This window comes from Saimiri boliviensis, chromosome 17 (genome assembly GCF_048565385.1).
Source record: "Saimiri boliviensis isolate mSaiBol1 chromosome 17, mSaiBol1.pri, whole genome shotgun sequence".
In the NCBI taxonomy this organism is placed as follows: domain Eukaryota; kingdom Metazoa; phylum Chordata; class Mammalia; order Primates; family Cebidae; genus Saimiri; species Saimiri boliviensis.
Genome location: NC_133465.1, coordinates 7,392,287 through 7,415,983, shown reverse-complemented (window position 1 = coordinate 7,415,983; position 23,697 = coordinate 7,392,287). Strand labels below are relative to the sequence as shown.

Below are 23,697 nucleotides of genomic sequence, written 5' to 3'. Positions count from 1 at the left end.
CTGTCCCTGGTTCCTCCCAACCGTTTTGGGGGGCCGTGTTTGCCTTTTAAGGCTTCTCCCTCCCCCTGCTCCTGCAGGTGGTGCTGGGGTCTTCCCGGGACTGCTGTGTGCTCTCTTCCTCTCAGCCCACCCGGTCCTGCTCCCGCCCCAGCAGCACACTGTGGTTTGTACGGCACTGTGGCCACGTCCAAACCACACTGTGGTGTTAGAGCGAGGGTGGGGGAGGCACCGCCTGGGAGGCCATCCTGGAGAAGTGACACAAAAAACATCTGGGGCCTTATGACAAACTTCTTGCCAGGTGGGGAAAGAGAGGGTGGGGTACGCAAGCACTGGAAACAGCCCCTCTAAAATCTTCGGGGCAGTTTCAAGAATACTGACGGCCAGAGACCCTGGGAGTAAGTTCTGCCTCTAGAGAGCAAAGTGGAGTCTTTGTTGCCCACACCCAGCTTCCCTGGCTCTAGCAGCACAGAAATATTGGCACAAGGAAGCAAGTCTGCCAATATTGGCTGTGCTGCTGCAGGCAGGGTGGCGAGAGCGACTGAGGAGGGGCTGAGCCCCTACGGGCCGAGGAGAGGGGACAGCCCTCTCCTGTTAATAATGTCAAGCAGGCAGCACGAAGCTGAGCGGGAAATCTTTATTATTTTCTGTATAAAAATGTCCCTCAGAGGAAGGTCAAAGGGGTTGGGGGCAGGTGCTCATGTGGGAGCAGCGAGGTGGCAGCCCGCGCAGCCTTTCAGCTCTCTCTCGCGCAGGCCTTGCTCAGAGTCCCAGGCGATCCACAGGTCTGGCATGAACAGTGAGAGGGGTCAGAGGAGGAAGCCTCAGCAGGAGAGGAGAGGAGGATCAGCAGAAGTCATGAGAAGGCCAGAATCCAGGGTCAGGCTGTCTGGAACAGGAAGTAAAGTGGGCCGAGATGGAGCGAGCCCCCAGTGTGCTTCCGAGGCCAGTCCCACCTCCCTGAAACACCCAGTTACGGACTGACCCAATGCCCTGTGCTGTGAGAGCACCTTCTCTTCTGAAAGCCCTATACAAGGGAGGGGCCCCTGTGGAGACCCTACCCGGCCATCCAGGTGAGCACTCTCTCCCCACCCGTCAGCTGTGTGGGACGAAGACTCCTACCCTGGTCAAAGTTGAGTTTCTTAGCTGGAGGAGTCTCTCCTAGCCCTTCAATATCCACCAGGTCACTGTTGGCGTCGGAGTCGTTCAGAGCACTGAGTGTCACATCTGGGAGAGGGACATAAGCTAGGTTCTAGGTTTCCCTGACAGCCTCTCCCCCGACCCCGAGCTTCCCAAAGCTTCGTGCCTCCCCTCCCCTCTGCCCCTCTCTGGGAACCTCCACAGGGACAGGAAGAGAGACTGACCCTTCTTTGACCCAGGCCCATTTCTCTCACTGAACCTCAGATGGGACCTTTAACCCCTAGGCAGCAACTCCACAGCCCTCACCAGCCTTCTGTTTCTTTATGGGGGGACCCCCGGCCTCAGGGACACTGGAGCTGCTGGGAGGAGGGGCAGCTGGAGGTGACAAGACACCAGATGCCACCTTCTTGGGCCCTTTCTTGGGTGACTCAGCTGGAAGGGGGATGCCAGAGTCTTCATATACCTTGCGTTTCACAGTGGCCTTTATCTGAGCTCTGCAGAAAAGACAGAAGAGGTAGTAGGTTAGGAGAGGAGTCATCAGAGAGACTAACAGAAGGGAGGGGAGAGGAAGGGGTTCTGGGAGTCCCTTCCTAAGCATCCAGGTCGGGGCCCCATCCAACCCAACCCGTTGGTAGGGTTCTCACGGTCCTGAAGCTTTGCACTCATTCAGGGTGGATGGAGTGTGGAGAGTGGAGTCCCTGAACTGAGTAGGGGGGACTCCGAATTCTCTTCTGGGAGAGACGTCAGGTAAGGCTGGGTGGTTTACAGGCGGTCGCGATTTACTGATCAACTAGTTCAGGATCATCATACCCCTGGAAACACTGTAGTAGGGTCCCCCCAAATTGATATAAATCACCAGGGACCTCCATCATCAAATACAGTAACTGAGCATCTCAGGCAACCTAAATTTCACATTCTTGGAAGGATTACCACAGCATTTTAGGAACTTCTGACCAACGGTGACAATTCCATTCTTTTTCAGTCCCCCAGGGGAGTCTAACAAAACTAGCAACGAAGTAGGGAGGCAGTTGAGCTGGAAAGGCGTTCTGAGGACGATGGAGCCTTGGGTAAGGAGGAAGAAGGCTGCCCACCCCCCTTTTTCTGGCAGCCACCCTCCCTCACACTGTCCGTTCCTTGATGACACAGCTGATGTGATTAAGATCGTCCCCAAATCGCTTCACAGCAGCCCTCAGCATCTCTATCTCCGTCTCCGTCCACTTCGCACTGTCAGAAGGGGAGAGGGGAGGGATAGCAAAAATGGGAGGAGGGGTGTGGGGCCGGCCCACAGGCTATGTGTCCCACAGCCAACCAGCCGCCTCCTCCCGACTTCTGGGACCCTGTCCACGGATGCATAAAGAGACCCTCCCTAGGGGAGGAGGAAAAGCTTTGGAGGCCCTGCGGGAACGGGGCGGACCCCAGTCGCAAATCCCAGTCACCTCCACCTTAGAACAGCCCTCTCCACCATCAACGTTCCACGGCTGCTGTACACGGCACGGCGCACTGAAACCAGCTCGCCAGGAGGGCACTTTACAGACGGGGCCTCCGAACGCAGCCGGCAGCCGTCTGGGGGAATTCCATGAACTGGGGTGGCTGGGAGTGGTGGCGGTTTGTGGTCGGCCCGTTCGCAGCAGGGAGAGCCGTGAAAGAGGAGTCTGGGCTGCGGGCCTGTGTTTTCATCTGTCATTCATTTCCTCACCCAGCGATCACTTAGTAACACCTACTCTGCGCTGGACTGGGCACAAAGGGAAGCTAACGTCTGTCCCTGTGCTGCAGAGGGTCCGCGTCTGCGACCGAGGCCGCGCGCCCGCTCGCGGCGTCCGCGTCCCGGCCCGGGCTCACGTACCCCGCAGGGGAAGAGTCGGCCACCGGATGCAGCTGCATCGTCAGCTCCCCGAGCTTCGTGAAGGCGGCGCCGGCGGCCGAGAAGATCTCTCCGACCTGGGGGCGGGGCGGCGTCACGGGGGGCCGGCGCCCGCCCTCCCCGTCCCGCCCGGAGCCCCTAGCCCCACCCCAGGCTCGGCTCTCGCCCGCCCCCCGCCCCCCGCCCGGGGCGGAAGAGCCACGCGCCAAGTGGGGGGCCCGCCCTCCCGTGGCCGCCAGGGAGCGCTGTCCGCGAGGGAGGTCGAACCTTGGTGGACGCTGACGTCATGGCCCCGCGCGCCTCCTCACGGAGACGCCGCCGCCGCCGCCGCCGCTACACGCGAGCCGGGACCGTGGACAGCCGGGAGACGGAGCGACTCGGGCCCGCGCGCAGGAAGTCCCGCCCGTCCCGCAGCGGATAGGCTGGAACCCGGCGGCTCCCCGCCCCTTCGGACGCGGGTTAGACCGCTCGGCGCCTCACTTCCGCGCCGCTTCACTCCACTTCCGCCCAGGGGTCGGGGCTCCGCCGGCCGCATCCGACCTCTCGCCGCAGCCCCGTGCCCGCCCCCACTCAACACAGACGCAGGGCTTCGGAGAGCGGATTCTCTTTATTGAGATTCGGGGCGCAGAGCAGGGTGGAGAGAGGGAACAGCCCTCTCCAAGGGGACCGATGCCGGGGGGGGGGGAGAGGGAGGGGTTCCGTCTCGCCCGGGAAACCCAGGCCCGCAGAGGGCGCCGGCAAGGGCGGGACGCGACCGGGGCCACGCGGTGCAGGGGGCGTTTAAATGGAGCAGGGGCCGGAGCGGGGAGGCGCGCCCGGGCTCTAGCGCACCATGTATTCCTTGCGCTTATTGAGCCGAACTTGGCAGAAAGAGAAGCCCCCGAGGAGGAGGTAAAGGCCCGCGGCGATGAAGCAGTTGTAGCTGACTTGCTCGTAAAGGTTGTATATGTTCTGGGGGCCATTCCTGGGGGAGTCAGACATTGAGAGCAGTTAACACCTGCCGAGCGCTCTGTGCCCGGCGGCGGTCTAGGCGCTGTCACGTGGATGACTTTATTCCGTCTCCCTGACCATCCCATGGGGTTGAGATCTGTCATAGCTGCCGTTTTGCAGAGGTGGACTGAGACGGACGGAAAAGTACGATACCTAAAGACGCCACACCTAGAGTGGTGGGTTTGGGATGGCCGCCGCGGTCTGACGCCCTGGCTCCTAACCACGTTCTCAAGAAAGCAGCTGTCCTCTCCCAGTTGTCTCCCCTAGGGGCCCAGATCGTCCGGCCTCGCCTCCTCCCACCCGACTACTTACTCAAAATCTTTCTCCGTGAAGGGAACGTCCTCAATCAACACAGCGGAATGGACATTGAAAAATATTCCGAGCATGATCTGGAAAAGGGGGAGTGGGTAGGTTGTCGAATTCAGGCACCTGCCCTCACGTTCGTTTCGTAAACCCCTCCCATTTCTCATGTTGCTACAACAGCCGAGCCTGAGACGAACCAAAACGAGGTGGTGGTTCCTGGATTCGGACTCAGCCACCCGGAACAGGGCGTGAGGTGGTGACACGGAGACAAGGGTAGGAATAGGGTGACCAAGCCATCTCTCCCAGGAACCCAGCGGATCGTCCTCCCTGGAGGCGCCATCATCACGGGACAGTGCGGAAGAGGGGAGGGAGGGCCGGCACTTCTACGAATTCATTTCTTCGTGAAGTGGCGGTGGGTGGATTACTGGGGAAACAAGGCCCAACTACCCATTTCTAAAACGAGCGCTCTCTTCCCCCCCCGCCCCGTCCTCCATTCAACTCAAGCACCTCTCAGGAACCCCGCTCTTGTTTCTCCTGTCTTGAGGGGTCTCCACATTTACCAGCCCCAGCCCCTCCCACTCCAGGGCCCTTGGCTCCAGTTCCCATTTTCCGATCTCTGTCTCTTCCTCCGGGGCCAGTTGATCCCGGCTCCTTCGGCCTGCCTGCGGCCCAGAAGGTCCTAGCTCCCAGCCCGGAGCCCCTCAGGCCCTCTCGGATCCTTGCCGGGGAGCCCCCTCACCAACATGATAACTCCCCAGGCGCTGAGGACGATGCCGCAGGCGGCCAGCTTCGGCCCGCAGCACAGGAGCGACGCCATGAAGAAGGGAGTCGGAGCTCGCCAAGGTGCAGGCGGTCTGGAACAGCGGTGGGAGAAAGCCCAGGATGCGTTCGGCGGGCTGCAGAGGGGGCGTGGCCCCGGCCTCAACCATCCCGCCCGGGGGTGGCAGTCGGACAAGGCTGGGCTCCTCTAGGGACTTTCATGGGAGATGGCGCCGGCTGAAACCGACACAGCTTCTGTGAAAACCCTTCTTGACCTCTGTAGCTGGGGCGTGAGTACTGGAAGAGCGAGGGCTCTTGGTCCCCGGTTTCTTGGTCCCCCTCCACCTGCGACCGGGAATGGAAGGAGCTGGCGTGTCACGTGACCAAGTCTGGCAAGTCACGTGACGAGGAACTAGCACTAACCAGGCCTTGGGGGAAAAATGCTAACTGGTGGAGCTCCTGGTAACTGGGGCGATGGGGTCTTAGGATCGGAGGATTGGAACCGTCTGATTTTTACGTCTGATACTTTAGTCTCGGGTTCTCTCCTGTGTTGGGAAAATGGTAAGTGAGACGGATTTTCACCAACAGGGAGCGTTTCTATCTCTTCTTTACTCCTCCCTTTAAAAAAATCGAGATTCTGACAGTATAAAGGAGTTAGGATCCCCTTCTGGTGTGGCGAGAACGCTTTAAAATTACTGAGAGTTCTTAGTATTGGAATTTTTTTCTCCTAAGTAATATTTTATCATCACATTTGAAATACTGTAACTCTAGATGCCAGATCCAGGAAAAATGGGCGGTTAGGAAAAGTCCAGGGAAAGCAGACTATGAGCTGCTTGTGAAGGTGAGCAGTTCTGTTAAGTATACAGAGATGTCACTTGGCTTCTCTACTTTAAACTAGGGAAACTGATGATAGGTCTCTTGAATAACGTAGAACACAACATTAAAAAATACAAATAGGTTGTCCCCTCCAAAAAAAAAAAGCTGTTTGTATACTTAACTGGTGAGTGACAGATCTGTAATAATTATTTAGAAAACAGGAATGTCGAGGCGGGCGTGTCACTTGAGGTATGGAGTTCGAGACCAGCCTGGTAAATACGGTGAAACCCCGTCTCTACTAAAAAATCCAAAAATCAGCCGGTGTGTTGGCGCGTGTGCTTGTGATCCCAGCTACTCGGGAGGCTGAGGCGGGATAATCGCTTGAACCCGGGAGGCGGAGGTTGCAGTGAGCCGAGATGGGACCACTGCACTCCAGCCTGGGCGCAGAGGGACACACATACACACACACACAATTTTGCACTGAGCAAGTTGTACCCACTCTAATGAGGACAATGACCTCAGAATAATTGAGAGGGATCATTTGACCCTGAAACCCCACGACCAAACAAGGAAACACTGTCACTGGCTAGAATAATTTTGTAGTTCTTATTTATTTTGTGCATATTGTTCTTAAAAGGCTTGCAAAAGAGAACTTGGAATGTGGGAAACAAATAGATCCTAGAGTGTTAAAGGGGCTGGGAAAGTAGCCTTGAAACGAAGTATATGCTTCTCACCTGCGACAGTCTGGGCAAGGAAGCCGTTTGGCGGCTGTGGTCTTTATTCTGTCCTAAAAACACTATTCTTACTCAGACACTTTTGAGGTGCATGGGTGAATAGGAAAAATACGAGTGGAAGGAAATTGCCAAAGAATAGAGCCAGGAATCTGCTGGCCACCAGGCATGAAGCTGAGGTGGTTGGTTTTTCTAAGAAATCCCCCTGCTTCATGATCTTGGATGTTTTGGAAGCAGGGTCAGGGCCTCCAGCTAGTGCAGGGTTCAAGGGCCAAATCCAGTCTGTAACCTGCCTGTTTATGTCTCAAACAAAGCACATTTGTTTGTTTGTGGATTTTATTTTTTTTTTTTTTTGCATTTCAAATGGTTGAATAAACCAAAAGAAGACTATTTTGTGATGTGAAATTCATCTCTCAGTGTCCATAAATAAAGTTTTATTGGAACACAGTCATGCTCATTTACATATTGCCTGTGGCTGCCTTCATGCTGCAGCAGGAGAGCTGAGTCGTTGACAGTGACTATGTGCCCTGCAAAGCCTAGAATATGATCGAGCTCAGGCGTCCCCAAACTACGGCCCGCGGGCCGCATGCGGCCCCCTGAGGCCATTTATCCGGCCCCCCGCCGCACTTCAGGAAGGGGCACCTCTTTCATTGGTGGTCAGTGAGAGGAGCACAGTATGTGGCGGCCCTCCAACGGTCTGAGGGACAGTGAACTGGCCCCCTGTGTAAAAAGTTTGGGGACGCCTGATCTAGCCTTTGCAGAGAAAGTTTACTGCTCCCCTGGGCTAGTGGGATACTAATGTAGGGAGTTTAACTGGGGGAGGAAATAGAGCCTTAGCAGCAGAGACTTCTGGAGAAAGTATGAAATTCAAGATAGAAATGTCAGTCCTAAAGCCGATGTGAAGTCTTGCAGGTGGGGTCACTATAGGGCTCAGATAGTGACACTGTTCTCTATGCAGCTGGGCTTCAGATATTCATAGGGCAGGTCAAGTTGCTCATTCCGGGCTGTAATCTCCTTTTCCAGGTTTTCCAAATCTGTTCGGAATTGGTTTAGCACAGCTTTGGGCTTGGGGCCTGAGAAATATTTTTCTTTGTGATGCCCCAGAGGCACCTGAGACAGAACAAAGGGCTCATCAGTCAGTTTCTAAAGACAATCAAACCTAGAGCCAAGACCCCCATTCCGATGTTTCCTTCTAACTCATTTCTCTCTCCTAAGAGTCCCCTCTCACCATGTCTGGCTGGCGGCGACCCAGATGCCATGTGATGGTCATTTGAAGACAGGCCTGCCGGACATCAGGTAGTGACCCCATCACTGTGGCCATTGTCACGTCTTCCTTGGTGGTGGGTGGGGGCATCCGCATTGTGCCTGGGGCATTAGGAACCCAGGCGTACCAGTCCAGCTGGAGGAAGGAACTGTAACACTAGAACACTGGTACTTAGGGTTTGAACTCCCGTCTCTCCCTCAGACCTCCCAGGCGCCAGACCCTTGCCCTCAGGGACCTGGACTTTCAGCTGTCCATACCTGGCCCTGGTTGATGGCTGCATGCTGGGCAGTGCACGTGAAGATGCACATGGTGAGGAAATGGCAGAGTTGACCCTGGGACTGGAAGGAGACGGGGAAACCTGTGCAGGAAAGGAATTAGAGTTAGAAGCCACGGCATAAGAGGAGAGAAACAAAGGCTGATGTTTTGGGACGCCCATATTTTAGAATTGATGAGTATTTGTTCGTTTTATTTAGATATAGTTGCATCAGACGTGGGTTTGAGTCCTGGCTAAATCACTTACACTTGGTTACCATAGGCCACTTACTTAACCTCTTCGAACTTAAGTTTTTTCACCTGTGAAATATTGGCGATAGCTATATTGAAAAGGAGATGATGTATCAAAATCACCTGGTAGGTAATACATGCTCAATAAGTAATAATTATTGTTATTATGGAAGGATTGGGGGCTGAAAAATTCTGAGTGACCAAATATTCCTTGCCTCAAAAAGTGGTTAAGAATTGAGGATGCATGGCCGGTGACTCATGCCTGTAATCCCAGCCCTTTGGGAGGCCAGGGCATGAGAATTGCTGGAAGGCGAGTGACAGAGCAAGACCCCGTCTCCATTTAAAAATTAAAAAATAAAGAAAGAGAGAATAGAGAATGCTGACTCCTATTCCTGGACAGAATGACAAGTCTCTGTGTTAAATGAGGCGGGGAACAGAAGTCATGGATTTCCAGTGTCACAGCTAAGAGGGGCTCTCGCAGGGGTTATCTCTGGCCACTCATGTTACAGTGGATGTGGGGGCTCAGAGACTGATAATTTTTTTTTTTTTGAGACAGACTCTTGCTCTGTTGCTCAGGCTGGAGTGCACTGTCACCATCTCAGCTCACTGCAACCTCTGCTTCTCAGGTTCAAGTGATTCCCCTGCCTCAGCTGCCCAAGTAGCTAGGATTACAGGTGCCTACCACCAAGCCTGGCTAATGTTTGTATTTTTAGTAGAGACAGGGTTTTACCATGTTGGCCAGGCTGGTCTTGAGCTCCTAGCCTTAGGTGATCTCCCCACCTCAGGAGAGTTCTCCCAAAGTGCTGGGAGACCCGATAATTTTATCAGTTAATTGGAATAAATATAATTACTCTCATTTTATAGAGAAGAAAAATCAAAGCCCATAGAGAATAAACTGTCATGGAGGCTAGTTGGAAAAAAGCAGAGGCTGACCTTGAACTCAGGTTCCTGACTGCTAATCCCATGCCATTTTAAATTTTAGTACACTGCCTCTAAAACGTCTGTTGGGAAAATTAGACAAAGGTGGGCTATATGAGCTGAAAGAGGACGGGGGAGGGCAGTTAGTGGAGGTTAAAGTTAACGTGTGCCAGGAACTGAACGTCTTTGGCTCTTCTTATATTGAAATCTAAACCCCATTGTGATGGTATTTGGAGGTGGAGCCTCTGGGAGATAATTAGGGCATGAGGGAGCAGCCCTCCTGAATGGGTTTAATACCTTTACGAGTGGAGGACAGAGTGCTAGTTTGCTGTCTCTCTGCTGTGTGAGGATACAAGGAGAAATTGGGTGTCTGCAGCTTGGAAAAGGGGCCCCCAGAACCTGATTTTGGACCTCCAGCCTCCAGAACTGCGAGGAATACATTTCTGTTGTTTATAAGCCCCCTAGTCGGTGGTGGTTTTTCGAGACGGAGTTTCGCTCTGTCGCCCAGGCTGGAGTGCAATGGCGCGATCTCGGCTCACCGCAACCTCCGCCTCACAGGTTCAAGCAGTTCTCCTGCCTCAGCCTCCTGAGTAGCTGGGACTACAGGTGTGCGCCACCATGCCTGGCTAATTTTTGTATTTTTAGTAGGGACGGGGTTTGACTGTGTTGACCAGGCTGGTCTGGAACTCCTGACCTCATGATCCCTCCACCTTGGCCTTCGAAAGTGCTGGGATTACAGGTGTGAGCCACCGCGCCCCACCAGTGTTTATAGTAGTCCAAACTGGCTAGGAGCCTAAGGGACAGTACAGAGAAGAACTAGAGAGAATTTGGTTCTGGAAGGGTGGGGTGGCACACCCAGCTTCCCCAGGGAGAGGCTCCCTCCAGGCTAAGGATGTTTGCCACATTCCCAGGATTGGCCATAAAGGCTCCCCAGTAAATGTCTGTAGTTGTCCCACAGAGGTGGAGGATGATATTCAAGGCCGGGTCTGAAGTGTGAGAGGGAGAGGCTGAAGGATGAGTGACAGCAGTCCATGCTGGTGCCTGTGTGATAAGCTTAAGAGCTCAGCAAAGGCTATTTCTTCCTCAAAGGTTCAAATGTAGGGAGTGAGGGTTGACTAAAGGTAGTGGCGATTCTAGCCAGGGGGTGGTTAGGGAGGGAGGGTTGGGTTAGCCGAAGAAATCTGAGCCCCTAGGATCAGGGTGCTGAATTTGGGTTTGAGGCAAAGCATGTATAGTATTGAGCTTACATCCAGAGCTGACCTTGTACTGTAGCAGGTGTGCAGTATCCCTGGACCCTCTGGGTGTGTTGGACAGTAGCAGGTAGGAAGAGAGGGAGGGAAAGCCAGGTGGGTCATTGGGGACTTTGGAAGGAAAATCTTCCCACTTAACGTCCTCAGGTAGGAAAACAGGGAACCATCAAGAGAGACTGTGAGCCCAGAGGGACTGTGTAGACCCCTCATGGCTGTGGCTTTAGCCTGGTGGGTGCCAGGATATGGCAGCTCAGGGGCATCTGTGACGGGTGGGGTGGGACTAGGGTTTGATGGCCAGTATCTCCGAGGAGGACGGTCCTTGGGTCTCTAGAATTGTGCTGAGTCTGAGGAGGTGGGAGTGGGATGCATATGCTTGCCTGTGTGGAGGGAGGGAGGTGTGATGAGGGGCTGGGGTCCTGTCCCAGAAGGACAGGGCTGAGAAGAGGCCCTGGCAGAGTCTCCCCAGAGCTTCTGTCTCTGGAACGGATCTTACCTCGGTCCTGGGCCTGGCACAGCCCCACCTCTGTGATCTCCCGACACCAGGCTTGCAGCTCAGGGTCCCCACTCACCACGTCATCTCCTTGGTAGAAGAGGTGGACGATCCCCTTCACATACCTGCCCGGGGGAGAAGGTGCTTGAGCCTCTGAGAGCAGAAGGCCCTGGCCTCTGGCCCTCTATTCTTTCTGTGGCATCTGCCCAATGCTTCCATAGTATCTAGGAAGAGAGCTTGCCTTGGGACATCCCCAGCCCTCTGCACACACTAGCATCTCATGGAAGCAGATGTGGGTCCTTACTTTGGGAATTTGCAGGGTTGCTGTCATACATCCTCAGAAAATCCTGATTTTTTTCAGACCCCTCCCATTCTCCCCCAACAGTTCCCCTCACCTCCTCGCTCTACCCCATCCCAGTCTCCTCATTTTCAGAACCCACCATGTCCTCACTGTTGTTCATCTCTCCCCAGGATTGAGTTCTCCGCTTCTCCTGTCTGGACCTTCTAATTTTCTCATTGCTTTTGTCCCATGCTGGCCTCAGGCCAGAGGCCCCCTTTTCCCCATTACTCAGTTCCTCCTTACTCACCTGGCAATGATCTCCCAGAGCCGTAAAGCGTCGTGGGCATAGAGAGCACTTGGGAGTCCCAGTAGGCCCCGGCCAGCCAGGTCGTCAGGAGGACAGAGTGAGCGGTAGGTGAGCTGAGCCGTCGCGCGACGGATCAACTGGATGTGGCCCCCTCCACCTGTGTTCGCTGCCTGGGACAGGAGATGACAGGTCTTAGAGGGGAAACATCACATCTTCCATAAAGCAGGGCAGATGTGGGATTTCCAGATATTCAGACATGGGTATAAAAGGGACAGGTTCATAGGTTAAGAGTGAGGACACTCCCACGTGGTGGGTCTTGTATCCTGAAAGTGTCAGCTCATGGAGAGATGGGTGAGGCAGTCCCATGCCTTGTACCCTTCTCACCTTATCAAATATTCCTCCATCTGAGATGAGTTGGGTCCGGGCCCGGGTGTTGATTTCCATGGTGTAGCGGATATGGGGGATCAGGAGCTGGGGAGGAGGAGATTGGAGGGCATGGCTAGTGGAGGCCATGCTTGGGTCCTTCCTGATAGGGCCTGGCACCCAGCATGGCGCTTTCTCCTCTTGCCGCTTTCCTTGACAGGCTGGTCTCCTGCTGCTCTGATCATTCACTCTTGTGCTCTCCAATTTCCCAGTGAGTTGGGCTCTGGACCCAGGCTGACCAGAATTTTAACCTACACTTTACACCTCATTTTAATCTGTAATCTCTTCATTTGTCAACAGAGGGCAGTAATAGACTCTCTTATCTCAGGGGCGGTGGTGATGCTCACCTAAGTGATGGATGGAGAGTGTTCTGTACACACAGGAGTCCTGGAATAGTAGCTGTCCTCTTCCTTGTTTTCACCTTGAATATAGGGGTCTTATGAATCAGCCCCTTGTGATTTTCTTTGCTCCCTCCTCTGTCATTCACATTCTCTTAAACTAGCCTCTCTACTCATTAGCAAAGCTGCATCTCCATCTTTTAGTTGGTTCAGAGCTGGGTTTCTTTAGGGGACGGGTGGGGAGAGTACTTTTGGTCAGAACTAGAAGACCTCCATTCAGTTACCTGCTTTTTTCTTTTTGAAGCGGAGTCTTGCTCTGTCACCCAGGCTGGAGTGCAGTGGGACGATGTCAGCTCACTGCAACCTCCGCCACCTGGGTTCAAGCAGTTCTCTGCCTCAGCCTCCCGAGTAGCTGGGGTTACAGGTGCCCGCCACCACGCTCAGCTAATTTTTGTATTTTTGGTAGAGACGGGGTTTCACCATCTTGGCCAGGCTGGTCTTGAACTCCTGACCTCGTGATCTACCTGCCTTGGCTTCCCAAAGTGCTAGGAATACAGGTGTGAGCCACCACACTTGGCCTCAGCTTCTTGCTTAAGCAAATCTTTCCCCACCTCTACTTAGGCACTGTTGGGTCCCTCTTCTGCTTTTCCTTAGCTATTAAAAAGAGGCCACCTGATCCTTAACATGCATTTTTTTTTTTTTGAGACAATGTCTTGCTTTGTCACCAGGCTGGAGTGCAGTGGCGCGATCTCGGCTCACTGCAAGCTCCGCCTCCTGGTTTCAACCGATTCTCCTGCCTCAGCCTCCCAAGTAGCTGGGACTACAGGCATGTGCCACCACACCCAGCTACTTTTTTTTGTATTTTTAGTGGAGATAGGGTTTCACTATGTTGGCCAGGATGGTCTCGATCTCTTGAACTTGTGATTTGCCTGCCTCGGCCTCCCAAAGTGCTGGGATTACAGGTGTGAGGCACTGTGTCTGGCTCTATTTCTTCTTCTTCTTCTTTTTTTTTTTTTTTTTTTTTTGAGACGGAGTTTCGCTCTTGTTACCCAGGCTGGAGTGCAATGGCGCGATCTCGGCTCACCGCAACCTCCGCCTCCTGGGCTCAGGAAATTCTCCTGCCTCAGCCTCCTGAGTAGCTGGGATTACAGGCACGTGCCACCTTGCCCAGCTAATTTTTTTGTATTTTTAGTAGAGACGGGGTTTCACCATGTTGACCAGGATGGTCTCGATCTCTCGACCTTGTGATCCACCCGCCTCGGCCTCCCAAAGTGCTGGGATTACAGGCTTGAGCCACCGCGCCCGGCCTTTTTTTTTTAAATGTTAAAATGTTTGTCTTCCTTTCCACATAGTTAATACACAGGTTTCAAGCAGTTTTGGTGTTTGTCTGAATTGTTGATGCTGGATGCTGGCAATGACCCAAGTGATACTTTTGGTGTTAAGATATCAAAGCAGCTCAAATTAATCTGAAGCTTTTCAGAAGATTCATGAAAGATGCCAAATGTCACCAGAAGCTGAAAGTCCGCATGAGGAGAGATGCCTAAGGATGAACAGTCCCTCATAGTAATAATTGCAAGAACTAGCTGGGTGAGGTGGCATGTGCCTGCAATCCAGGTTACTTGGGAGGCTGAGGCAGGAGGATCATTTGAGCCCAGGAATTTTAGACTAGCTTGGGCAACATATCAAAACCCTATCTCTACAAAAAATAAAAAAAATAATAGCCAGGCATGGTGTAGTCCCAGCTACTCTGAAGGCTGAGGTTAGAGGATTGCTTCAGCCCAGGAGTTTGAACCTGCAGTGGGTTATGATTACACCACTGAACTCTAGCCTGGGTGACAGAGTGAGAACTTGTCTTTGAAAAAATATTGCAAGGCCAGGTGTGGTGGCTCATGCCTGTAATCCCAGCATTTTGGGAGGCCAAGGCGGGCAGATCACCTGAGGTCGGGAGTTCGAGACCAGCCTGACCAACATGGTGAAACCCCATCTGTACTAAAAATACAAAAATTAGCTGGGTGTAGTGGTGAGTGCCTGTAATCCCTACTACTCTGGAGGCTGAGGCAGGAGAATCTCTTGAACCCGGGAGGCGGAGGTTGCAGTGAGTCGAGATCATGCCACTTCACTCCAGCCTGGACAACAGAGTGAGACTCCATCTCCAAAAAAAAAAAAAAAAAAAAAAAAACCCCAAAAAGGCAAGAACTAATGTTTTTTGTAGCATTTAGCTTGTGTCACACTATTAAGTCGTTTTAACCTTTAACAACCTCACGATGGAACATGTGAGGACATCTGGAAATTATTGAGGCCAGGATTCAGGACTGAGAGACCCCAGCAGTCCAAAGCCAGAGGCTGCACAGGCCACTGTTAGGACATCTGCAGACTTAACCGTCATGTGCATCCACCATCAAGTCAGCCATCTGCCAGGGGATGGCATTACTGTGGTGAGTGGAGACAGCGAGAGGGCTGAACTAGGAAAGGGAACTGGGTGAACAGAGGCTTCAGTTGTTCAAGTGGAGCAGAGGATGGGGACACAGGAGACAGCTTGAGATGAATTAAATCCAAGGTGCCATTAATCGGGCTAGTCTCCATCTTGTCTCTGTTACCAAGGAGTTCACTCCAGAGGTGGCACAGCTATACTGGCCAGGCCCGGGGGATCTGGGTGGAGGCCCCCAGCTGAAACACAATTCAGTTGTTTTTACCCAGGACTCACTTGTGTATCTTACCAATACATCAAACTCCATGTTCCTAAAACAGAACACCTCATTTTTGCTGACTCTGGCTTGTTCTAACTTTACTGTTTCTGACAATTACTCTGGTTTGTAAGCCTGTATCATTTTTGTGCCCCCTCCGCTAAGTTCCTTATATGTAAAGTATCGTCAAGATTTTGAGAACATTTTTTTAAAGCAAACACAGGTCTTATTTTGCTTTCTCCCTGGCAGTATATACTGAACTCACTGTTTTATAAAATTACAGTATTTATTACATTTTTTTTTTTTTATCTGGAGACTGGGACTTGCTATATTGCCCACGCTGGTCTTGAACTTCTGGTCTTAAGCGATCATACTGCTTTGGCCACCCAAAGCACTGGGATTACAGGCGTGAGCCACCACACCCAGCTCTAAAAACCACAGTATTTCTAGGTTAGTACAGCACACCACCCCATGGACTTACAGGTGTGGCAGAAGCTTGTACTGATGGCTTTTCTCTGTCTTGCACCCAGGCACGCTGCGGCTCCTGTTTCCTCTACTACGTTTTAGGTTTTACCTTTTCGTTCCTGTCATTACCATGCTAGTGTACATCTCTATCCACCTTACTGTTGGGCAGGTGCGAGCGGCTTGCTGGCTGCTCTTCCTTGCCTTTTGATCTGTTTTTACTTAGCTGACTCCTCAGTTGGGGTAAAACATTCTTCGTGAGTACTAGACTGTTCTAGGCTGTCTCATGTGATTTCAAACTCTAGTACCAGATACCGTTCTCTGGCTCTTACGGGCTAACTACGAGATCTGTTTTCCTGGTTAAATACTAAATCTAAGGTAGGAATGCGGCTTGGGTTTTACTAGTATTCAAGCCCTACTGTGAGCGCACTGCTAGACTGTCAGATCTCAGAATTTCAGAGGGTTCCTGTAGAATGTTAAGTGACTAAACTTAATTAAAATAAGCTTAATTAAATCAACATCTCAAGATATTGATACAGTCTTGTCTTCACTCACAAATTGCTACAAAGAGTTTTGGCTGCGGCAATGTCATTTGACATTAGGCTGTTCCTCTCTCTGGGGTCTGAGGGCTATGTGATGTAATAGATTAATAAGTAAGTACCTTGAAGATGGGATGCAGTCCTGGGAGGCACCGCATGGTGGCGACAGCGATGACCTCAGCCACCAGATGAGTGTTCAGCAAGTGATACTGGAGCTGATGCAGTTGGAAATCTGAATTTCGGACCCAGGACTTTGCCAGGAGCCAGGCAAGTGGGGGATCTGAGGGCAGGAACAGTGTTGGGGTTGGGGAGCTGGGGTTGGGAGGCTGAATCTGGGAAAAAGAGAAATGATTGAAGTCCCATTCTGTATATGACATTGTAGTCAGCATTTTTGGGGAAACATGACTAAGTGAGATTGCCTTCTAGGAGGCTGTAGCCTAGTAGGACTGTGACCGCTCCCAGGCTGCCTCTCGCTAGCTGTAGTGCCCTGATGTCAGGTGGAGTGCAGGTGAGACTGGGAGAAGGGAGTCCAGAAGGAGGCCTTCACAGTGGCGTGGGGGAAATCCCGTTGGTCTGGGGTTGGCGCTCACATGGTGGTGGAATGTGAAGGAGAAGCAGGAGGTGTGAGATTATTGACTGTTCTTGTCAACTGACTGTTAAGAATAGTTAGAGAAGGCCAGGCGTGGTGGCTCACATCTATAAGCCCAGCACTTGGGGAGACCGAGGCGAGCAGATTACTTAGCCCAGAAGTTCAAGACCAGCCTGGGCAATATGGCGAAACCCTGTCTCTACAAAAAATACAAAAATTAGCTGGGTGTGGTGGTGCATGCCTGTGGTCCCAGTTACTGGGGGGAGGCTGAGGTGGGAGAATTGCTTGAACCAGGAGGCACAGGTTGCAGTGAGCCGAGATCACACCACTGTACTACAGCCTGAGTGATAGAGTGAGATTCTGTCTCAAAAAAAAAAAAAAAAAAATTGAGAGAAAAGATATTCAAGAGATGGTGAGGGTTCAGAGTCAGAGGCCACTGAGAGATTAAATAGTGATTCTCAAAGTCTGGTACTGATCTGGTAGTATCAGCATCACTTTGGAACTTATAAAAATGCAGACTCTCAGTTCCCATCCCAGACATAACTGTATTAGAGAGTCTCGTCATGGGACCCAGAAACCTGCATTTCACCAAGCACTTCAGGTGATTCTGATGCATGCTGAAGTTGGAGGACCACTGGATACGGGACGAGAACTCCATGAGGCCATTTTGACTCTTGAACAAGTACTTCTAGTTGGGTGAGTCAGGGGAGACTAGGGTACAGGCCAATAGTGTGACATGAGGACAGGTCTCACTGAGTGAGGATGGGGTTTAGGAGCCAAGAGCCAGGGGGCTGGGTCCCTGGGAGCAGAGATTGAGATGAACAGAGCAGTGTTGTGGGGGAGGCCCAGCGCCCTCACCTGGATGACCATGGGCAGCAGCTTCCCACTGGGCTCCATCTTCAGCATGACAAGGGGGGCAGCTAGGTACTGCTTCTCTCCTTGGATCACGTTGGTTGGAATTCCATCCAGTAGGATGAAGTCAACTTCAAACAGGGAACCATTCTGGGGATAGGAGGGGTGTATCCATTTCTAGAATGCAAAGTCTCCCACCACAGGGCCAGGGCAAAAGGCAAGACTTTTTTTTGTTTGTTTGTTTGGTTTTTTTTTTTGGAGACTGAGTCTTGTTCTGTTGCCCAGGCTGGAGTGCAGTGGTGCAATCTCGGCTTACTGCAGACTCTACCTCCCGGGTTCAAGCAGTTCTCTGCCTCAGCCTCCCAAGTAGCTGGGATTACAGGCACCCACCACCACGCCTGGGTAATTTTTGTATTTTTAGTAGAGATGGGGTTTCATCATCTTAGCCAGGCTGGTCTTGAACTCCTGACCTGGTCATCCACCCACCTCGGCCTTCCAAAGTGCTAGGATTACAGGTGTGAGCCACTGCACCTGGCCAGGGCAAGACATTTCGTCTAGCTTCTTGGCATTCTCCTGCGTCAGTTCCAGGTCCTGCTGGGAGAACTAGAGCACCTGGTCCAGGTTCCCTCATCTTAAAATGAAGGAACAGCCTGGTGACGGTAGATGCCTTGTGTGTGGATGTGTGGTCGCAGATCTGGGTTTGGAACCAGGCCTGCTCAACCCAGTTGGCATCACAGGCATTGTAAACTGACCCCTTGTCAAAGGCCAGGCCCCTTTCTGATCATCCCCGAATGGTCTGTGCTCTGGTTTTGGCTGCCGTCAGCTCAGCAAATGCTCTTCCATTCCCTATTCAAATCTCATCTCCTCTGCCAAATATTTCAGAGGGCTTCTCCCAGCTACCCCTGCCACTGCACACGGCACACACATGCACACGCACACATTCTACCCAGGCTTGTCCTTCCCAGCACAGTCCATTGCTTCCAAACCCCACCTTCTTTTTCTAGAAAGCATCCCCAATTCTCCCCACCTGATGGCTCTTTCACCTTTCTCCTTGCCCATGAACACTGGAGTCCAGAACACCACAGCCAGGGAATGTCACTGTTCCTGCTAACATCTCCAGCCTCTCTCTGCGTGCTAGGGACCCATTCTGTTTTCCCCTTCATGCTGGGAGCTCCTCATAGTTTTTTCCCCTACATATCTTATTTCTGTATTTTTCCAGCACAAGACTGCACCAAGGGGCAGCATAGTACTGCAGCCTTCCTTCCTCTGAGTCAGTTTGGTTTCTCTCTGTCCATTCTCACCACACTACTAAGGAGAGAACAGTGCCAGGCAGGAGAAGGGGAGGTACCTGAAGTTCTCTCTCCAGCTGAGTCCGAAGCTCTTCCATCCCTGAGGGCAGCACTAGCCTGGAGGGCAGAGAGGCCGAGCGTCTCAACAGCATGGGGTTGGCACCGTTGAGGAACTGGTAGCCAAATAGCTCATCGTCCTGCCAGCACTGGTGAACCTTCTCTGTGGTGGGCGGGGGAAGGAGGACATATGTACCACAGCCTGCATATCCTTCGCCTCCAGAGTCTACCCCAGGGATTCAGGCATATGGGCCACCCTGAACCCAGCTTCTGTGTTTTCATTCTCAAGGCCTCTCTGAGTTGACCGGACATGATAAAGTCTCTTCTTGCAAGGACTTACAGGAGACTGTGGAGAGTGACGGGTCATCCAAAGGACCCTTTAAGGGATTATGGAGGTCTAGGGGAAACACTGACCAGCCAGGGTACTCTTCTGGCCCCAGAAGATCTGATCGAAGTCGTCTAGGCAGTTCCAGGAGCTCAGGAAAGTGTAAACACGTTTGAGGACCGTCTCCAGAGCCCTAGGACAGGGATTGAGCTAACTCATCAGCCGATCTCTTGCTCCCTCACCATCTCCCATCATTCATAGACCTCCCAACCCTTATTCCACTCTGAGGTCCAGCCTTTTTCTCACCCTGCCTTCAGTGTCCATTCAAAGTCCAGCCTCTTCTCCTCATGGAATCTCATATTTGGAGGTAGATCATCCCTAGAGTCTGCAGCTATGGTCAGGGGTAACCCTTCCTTCCAGGTGGCCCAGCTATGAGTTGGGGACAAAGCTTCAGGAAGGATGTCATGGTCAGTGATGGGGGCAGGGTCAGGGAAGGGGTGGGACAATGAGTGGGGGAGTTTAAGGGGCGAATGGTCACCAATAGATCTGCTGTCTGTCTTTCAGTTCCTTCTCTCGATGCTTCTGGAACACGTCCAAGGCATTGTCTCCTGGCAGGCGGGCTGGGGAGACATCAGGACAGTTGGCCACATGGCACTGTCTGGTCCTGTGCCCACCTCTTGTCCTCGTCCCCCTGTGGGTAGCCGTATTCCATGTTTTCAGTCTTGCGCGGTGGCTTGTATCTCTGGCTTTGCCTCATTTGATTATCCCCCAGACACATTTATCCCATCTTTGCCAACTTTGCACTCCTGCCTTTTCTTATTTCAGCCCTCATCCTTTGCCTATAGATAAAATCTTTGTTTGCCACCTTCACTCGTGCGTGCTCCTTCACTCATCTTCCCCAACCTGGCCTGATTTCATCAATGTCTATGGTTGGAAAAAAATCACCTTAATTAAGGTGATGAAATCTTAGTCACCTATATGCCTACGCCTACTGTCTACTACAAAATGCTTTGATTGATTTCACATCTTAAACCTCACCTGCCACTCCTTCTTAACCTGTTCTCAAAAGATTCTACGTTTGCCTTTTTTTTTTTTTTAACCTCACCTTTCTGGATTTACCATCATAGTCTGTATCTAGTGACTTCTGGCTCATTTCTGCACATGCACTCACCTGACTCAAAGTCATAGATTGGATGTTTCCATCCCTCCCGCCCTCGCTCGCCTCTGTGCTCATCCCTCTTTCCCACTCATCACCCATGGCTAAACATTCAGTACTCGCCATCCTCATTCCTCCCCCCTCCTGCCTGCCAGTGGCTTCCATGTGATTCCAGCCAAACCAGCTCACTAACATCCTATCATTTGGTTCCCTTAGCTGTCTGCTGTCACGGGTCACCTGTCCCCTACTGTTCCATGTGGTCCCCTCCCCTGACTTCTGAGTCACCTAGACATCTCCTTCCTACTTTGACTTTGCTTCTCTGTTTTCTTGGATCGCTGCAACTCCCACTTTCTGTCTTTGCCTTCTTGGAAGATGGGAACTTACTAGATCACTTATTCCCTGCCTCCAGCCTCAGGAGCAGCAGCCTCACTTAGCCTGTGTGAAACTTTGGGGATTGATAACTCCTTCCTGTTTCCTCTCTAGCACCCTGGGATCCCTATACTTAGCCTGCCCTGGGCCCCTCCCTACATCCTGTAAGTCCTCTCGACCGACCTCCTTAGCTCTGTCCTCCCAGCCCTGCAGCAGTTCCCGGGACCTTGCGCCCCCTTTCCCGACACCGCCCGCTCACCAGTGCCCTCGGGCAGGCTCAGGATGTCCTCGCCTTGCACCCAGCAGTAGCAGGGGAAGGTCGCCTCCTCGCAGGCCCCAGGGCCCTGCACTGTGATGCGGTCACAGAACCACGCGTCGTCCACTAGCCGGTGGTGTTTGCGCAACTTAACGAACTGCAGGAGCCCCAAGTCCTCTGCAATGTCACGATCAAACTCCTCTTCCTGGGCAGACCAGACCCAGGCCAGACTTAGTAGGAGGGACCCGACAGAGGCCGTTTCGAGGAGGGAGCCGGTCCCCTGTGCAGCCTGTTTCCCAGGGCCTCCAAACGCGGCATTGCCTCGTTCCCGCCCGGACTCAACCTGCTCCTTGGGCCTCAGGTGCCCGGAGTGAGGCGGAGGACAAGGGCCCGCAGCGCCTGGAGCTGGTGATGGAGCAGCATCGCCCACGTGGGTTCCACTAACTGAGCCCTCCCCGCGTGGGTGCTTGGAGGAGCTCACTGGGAGAAGGCGCTGGAGGCTGCCGGGACCAGGGGCGGGGAAGGGAGAAGAGGTTGAGCCCAGCCCGGGATTCCAGCTCCGGACCTTGTCCCTGACTTTGCCCCGCTCGTCCCAACTCCGTGGAAGTCCCGGTCCCCGAGGTCACGGTGTCACCTTCCCCCAGCCTCCCGCCCTCCCGCCGAGAGCCCAGCCAAGCCTGGGCGCAGGGTCCCCGCTGCCCTCGCTCCCCGCGCTGACCTCGCCCCGCACAGTCCGCAGCTGCAGCTCCAGTTCTGCCTCCCCGCGCTCCCCGACCAGCCACAGCTGCACGCGGTTGTGCGACCCGGAAAAGAGCCAGGCCCCGGTGGCCACACGGATGCGGTAGCAGCCCATGGCGCCCCCCGCCTCACCCCGGCAGCTTAGGCAAGGGGAGCCAGGTGCTGCCAGATTCCCGGGACCACCCAGGGCCACCAGTGCCTAGGGAGCAGTTCCGACCTTTAAAAAACAGCTCTGCGGCCCCGCCCTCCTGGCAAGTTTTAGTCGCTCCCAAGTCCCCGCCCCAGACTAGCCGAAACCTGCGAGCAGAGCTGTAGAGCTGGCTGCGGGGACTGGCTGTGCCTCCCCGTCTAAGCGTAGCTGCAGGATGATAAAGGGGCCTGTGCCAGGGTGAGGCCAACCGGGTGGGTGCGGCGGGGCCTTCCTGTACCTTCCGGGAAGGCGGGATCGGGGTGGGTTGGAGCGAACGTGGATGAGGACACGTAAGGTCTCCAGGACTTTTGGGGAGCTAGGAAGAAGTGGGGGATGAGTCCATTTTCCAAACGGAGAGGAAGGTCTCTGCTTTTCTGGGCCGGGACGTGGGGAAGGCAGTGGGCCGGCTTTGGCCTGGGAGGCTGTGCTTGGGTCTAGGGATGTCCCGCTGCTAGACCCCGCGCGGCCCATGTGTCTTCCAGTACCTGAGCTGTACCGCCTTTGAGCGCTGTGCTGCCGTCAATGACCCGGGGTTCCCCAGGCTACCTAGAACCTGGAAATGAAGCAGCTCCACACTTGCTCCCCGCCTCCTTTCAACTATCCGGGCATTGGGGTCCCAATGTACACCAAATATCATGGCCCAGACCTTGGAGAGAGGCCTGGGCAGTGAAAATCTCATTTTGTCCAACCTCCGTGGCGGGTACGGACAATGCTAGGGACCCAGGAACATCAGTCGGGATGTTAGGCTACGGTGTGGAATTGCTTGGGGACCTGGCCTACACGGGCCGTTCCCACAAACTTTGCCTTTTCCAGGTGAGTGCAGCCCCTTCCGCTCCAGTAGGTTTCAGGTTAATTTTTATCCCTGTTTCCTGGTCCTGCATGGGTATCAGGTCTTCTGGAAATCTAGGGGAAAAAAACAAAACAAAACAAAACAAAACAGCAATTGGGCCACAGCTCTTGAGGGACTTTGTCAACACTGAAGGATGAACCAGAGCTCCGGCTTTGTCACCCATCCATTAATCAGTCAGCTACACAGGTCCCTGTGTAGATCTTGATCCAAGTGATTAGAAGCATTTGGCTCTTCGTGGATATGTCTGGTGGTCTGGGCTAGGCCAGTGGAAGGTGAATCTGCTTTCTTGAGCCAGTTCTCAAAATTGACTTGGTTCCCTAGCTGTTGGTAGAGGTAAGTGAGAGGGAGTTCTAGCCCCGCCTTCCAGCCTCTGGACCTCGCAGAAGTGTCTGCTCCTTATTGGATTCAATTCCTTTTTTTTTAAAAGATGAGGTTTCACCATGATGGCCAGGCTGGTCTTGAACTCCTGACCTCAGGTGATCCACCCACCTCGACCTCCCAAAGTGCTGGGATTACAGGCGTGAGCCGCCATGCCTGGCTCAATTCCTTTTCTTATCTTCTAGGTCCACTCTGTCCTGCATCCTCTGTGCTCAGGACTACAGGTCTGCCATTTGCTAGTCCCCAGTTTTTTCAGTTTTCTGGGGTCACCCTATTCTGTACTATCCAAATAAAATGGCTCAAATTCCCATCCTGCATAATAGTAGGATCTGGTCTTTTCCCTACACATTTTCATGGGTTATTTTTGCCTAGAAAAGAGTTTGTCTCATACCTACTTCCAAAAGCACTGTTCCTCTGCTGTCTTGCGACTCCTTTTCTGCGCATTCCAGTGTACTGTATGGCCACATGTAGACAGAGGGAATGAATAATTGAGAAAACAGATTTAGCACATGCTAAATGAGTGAATATAGTTAAACAGTGAGAACAAGGCCCGGTGCGATGGCTCACACCTGTAATCCCAGCACTTTGGGAG

The 23,697-nt window shown here is 52.9% G+C and overlaps 4 protein-coding genes across 21 annotated transcripts in view; 1 reads left to right on the top strand and 3 right to left on the bottom strand.

Annotated features, from left to right (window-relative positions):
* Positions 1-620: 620 nt before the first annotated feature.
* On the bottom strand, positions 621-3,418 carry BACC1 (BPTF associated chromatin complex component 1). 7 transcript variants are annotated; one of them, XM_039475965.2, is made up of 6 exons: positions 3,266-3,415; positions 2,981-3,075; positions 2,260-2,361; positions 1,444-1,631; positions 1,120-1,224; positions 621-886 (listed from the first exon to the last, which is right to left on the bottom strand). In XM_039475965.2, exons 1-6 carry the CDS (start codon positions 3,284-3,286, stop codon positions 822-824), a joined length of 576 nt encoding a protein of 191 aa, XP_039331899.1. In that variant the 5' UTR covers positions 3,287-3,415; the 3' UTR covers positions 621-821. The 7 variants fall into 7 exon arrangements, with proteins under 7 accessions (XP_039331899.1, XP_039331900.1, XP_039331901.1 ...); XM_039475966.2 differs by having other exon boundaries at positions 621-882; XM_039475967.2 differs by lacking the exon at positions 2,260-2,361 and having other exon boundaries at positions 3,266-3,418.
* Positions 3,419-3,586: 168 nt separating this feature from the next.
* Positions 3,587-5,308, bottom strand: RNASEK (ribonuclease K). Of its 2 annotated transcripts, none has more exons than XM_010339752.3 (3): positions 5,035-5,308; positions 4,301-4,377; positions 3,587-3,962 (listed from the first exon to the last, which is right to left on the bottom strand). In XM_010339752.3, the coding sequence occupies exons 1-3, from the start codon at positions 5,218-5,220 to the stop codon at positions 3,821-3,823; spliced, it is 405 nt and encodes a 134-aa protein (XP_010338054.1). In that variant the 5' UTR covers positions 5,221-5,308; the 3' UTR covers positions 3,587-3,820. The 2 variants fall into 2 exon arrangements, with proteins under 2 accessions (XP_010338054.1, XP_003929175.1); XM_003929126.3 differs by having other exon boundaries at positions 5,031-5,188.
* LOC104651578 (small ribosomal subunit protein eS7-like) overlaps positions 5,306-23,697 on the top strand; it is a 70,275-nt gene continuing 51,883 nt past the window's right edge. For 2 of the 11 annotated variants that reach the window (XR_012514519.1, XR_012514523.1), the window contains exons 1-2: positions 5,370-5,611; positions 7,813-7,893. The gene's annotated coding sequence lies outside the window, so the exon portion shown is untranslated. Of the gene's footprint in view, positions 5,612-7,812; positions 7,894-8,062; positions 8,151-23,697 lie in introns of those variants that run through there. The other 9 variants (XR_012514527.1, XR_012514520.1, XR_012514518.1 and 6 more) reach the window with 9 other exon arrangements.
* Positions 6,904-21,985, bottom strand: ALOX12 (arachidonate 12-lipoxygenase, 12S type). The gene is made up of 14 exons (XM_003929125.4): positions 21,668-21,985; positions 20,953-21,154; positions 19,707-19,788; positions 19,475-19,597; positions 19,258-19,361; positions 18,846-19,006; positions 17,504-17,647; positions 16,179-16,388; positions 11,995-12,081; positions 11,611-11,780; positions 11,027-11,148; positions 8,119-8,219; positions 7,826-7,996; positions 6,904-7,707 (listed from the first exon to the last, which is right to left on the bottom strand). Exons 1-14 carry the CDS (start codon positions 21,800-21,802, stop codon positions 7,528-7,530), a joined length of 1,992 nt encoding a protein of 663 aa, XP_003929174.1. The 5' UTR covers positions 21,803-21,985; the 3' UTR covers positions 6,904-7,527.

Coding starts and splice junctions, on each gene's coding strand:
- BACC1 (XM_039475961.2), bottom strand. CDS start 2,821: ATGACAGATGAAAACACAGGCCCGCAGCCCAGACTCCTCTTTCACGGC. Junction 2,362..2,573: donor AGGGCTGTTCTAAGGTGGAG/GTGACTGGGATT, acceptor CCCTTCTGACAG/TGCGAAGTGGACGGAGACGG. Junction 887..1,119: donor GAAACTCAACTTTGACCAGG/GTAGGAGTCTTC, acceptor TTCCTGTTCCAG/ACAGCCTGACCCTGGATTCT.
- RNASEK (XM_010339752.3), bottom strand. CDS start 5,220: ATGGTTGAGGCCGGGGCCACGCCCCCTCTGCAGCCCGCCGAACGCATC. Junction 4,378..5,034: donor AGCGCCTGGGGAGTTATCAT/GTTGGTGAGGGG, acceptor CCCCTTTTCCAG/ATCATGCTCGGAATATTTTT. Junction 3,963..4,300: donor TTCACGGAGAAAGATTTTGA/GTAAGTAGTCGG, acceptor TGACTCCCCCAG/GAATGGCCCCCAGAACATAT.
- ALOX12 (XM_003929125.4), bottom strand. CDS start 21,802: ATGGGCTGCTACCGCATCCGTGTGGCCACCGGGGCCTGGCTCTTTTCC. Junction 19,362..19,474: donor GAATGGACACTGAAGGCAGG/GTGAGAAAAAGG, acceptor TCCCTGTCCTAG/GGCTCTGGAGACGGTCCTCA. Junction 19,007..19,257: donor CCAGAAGAGTACCCTGGCTG/GTCAGTGTTTCC, acceptor CGCCCACCACAG/AGAAGGTTCACCAGTGCTGG.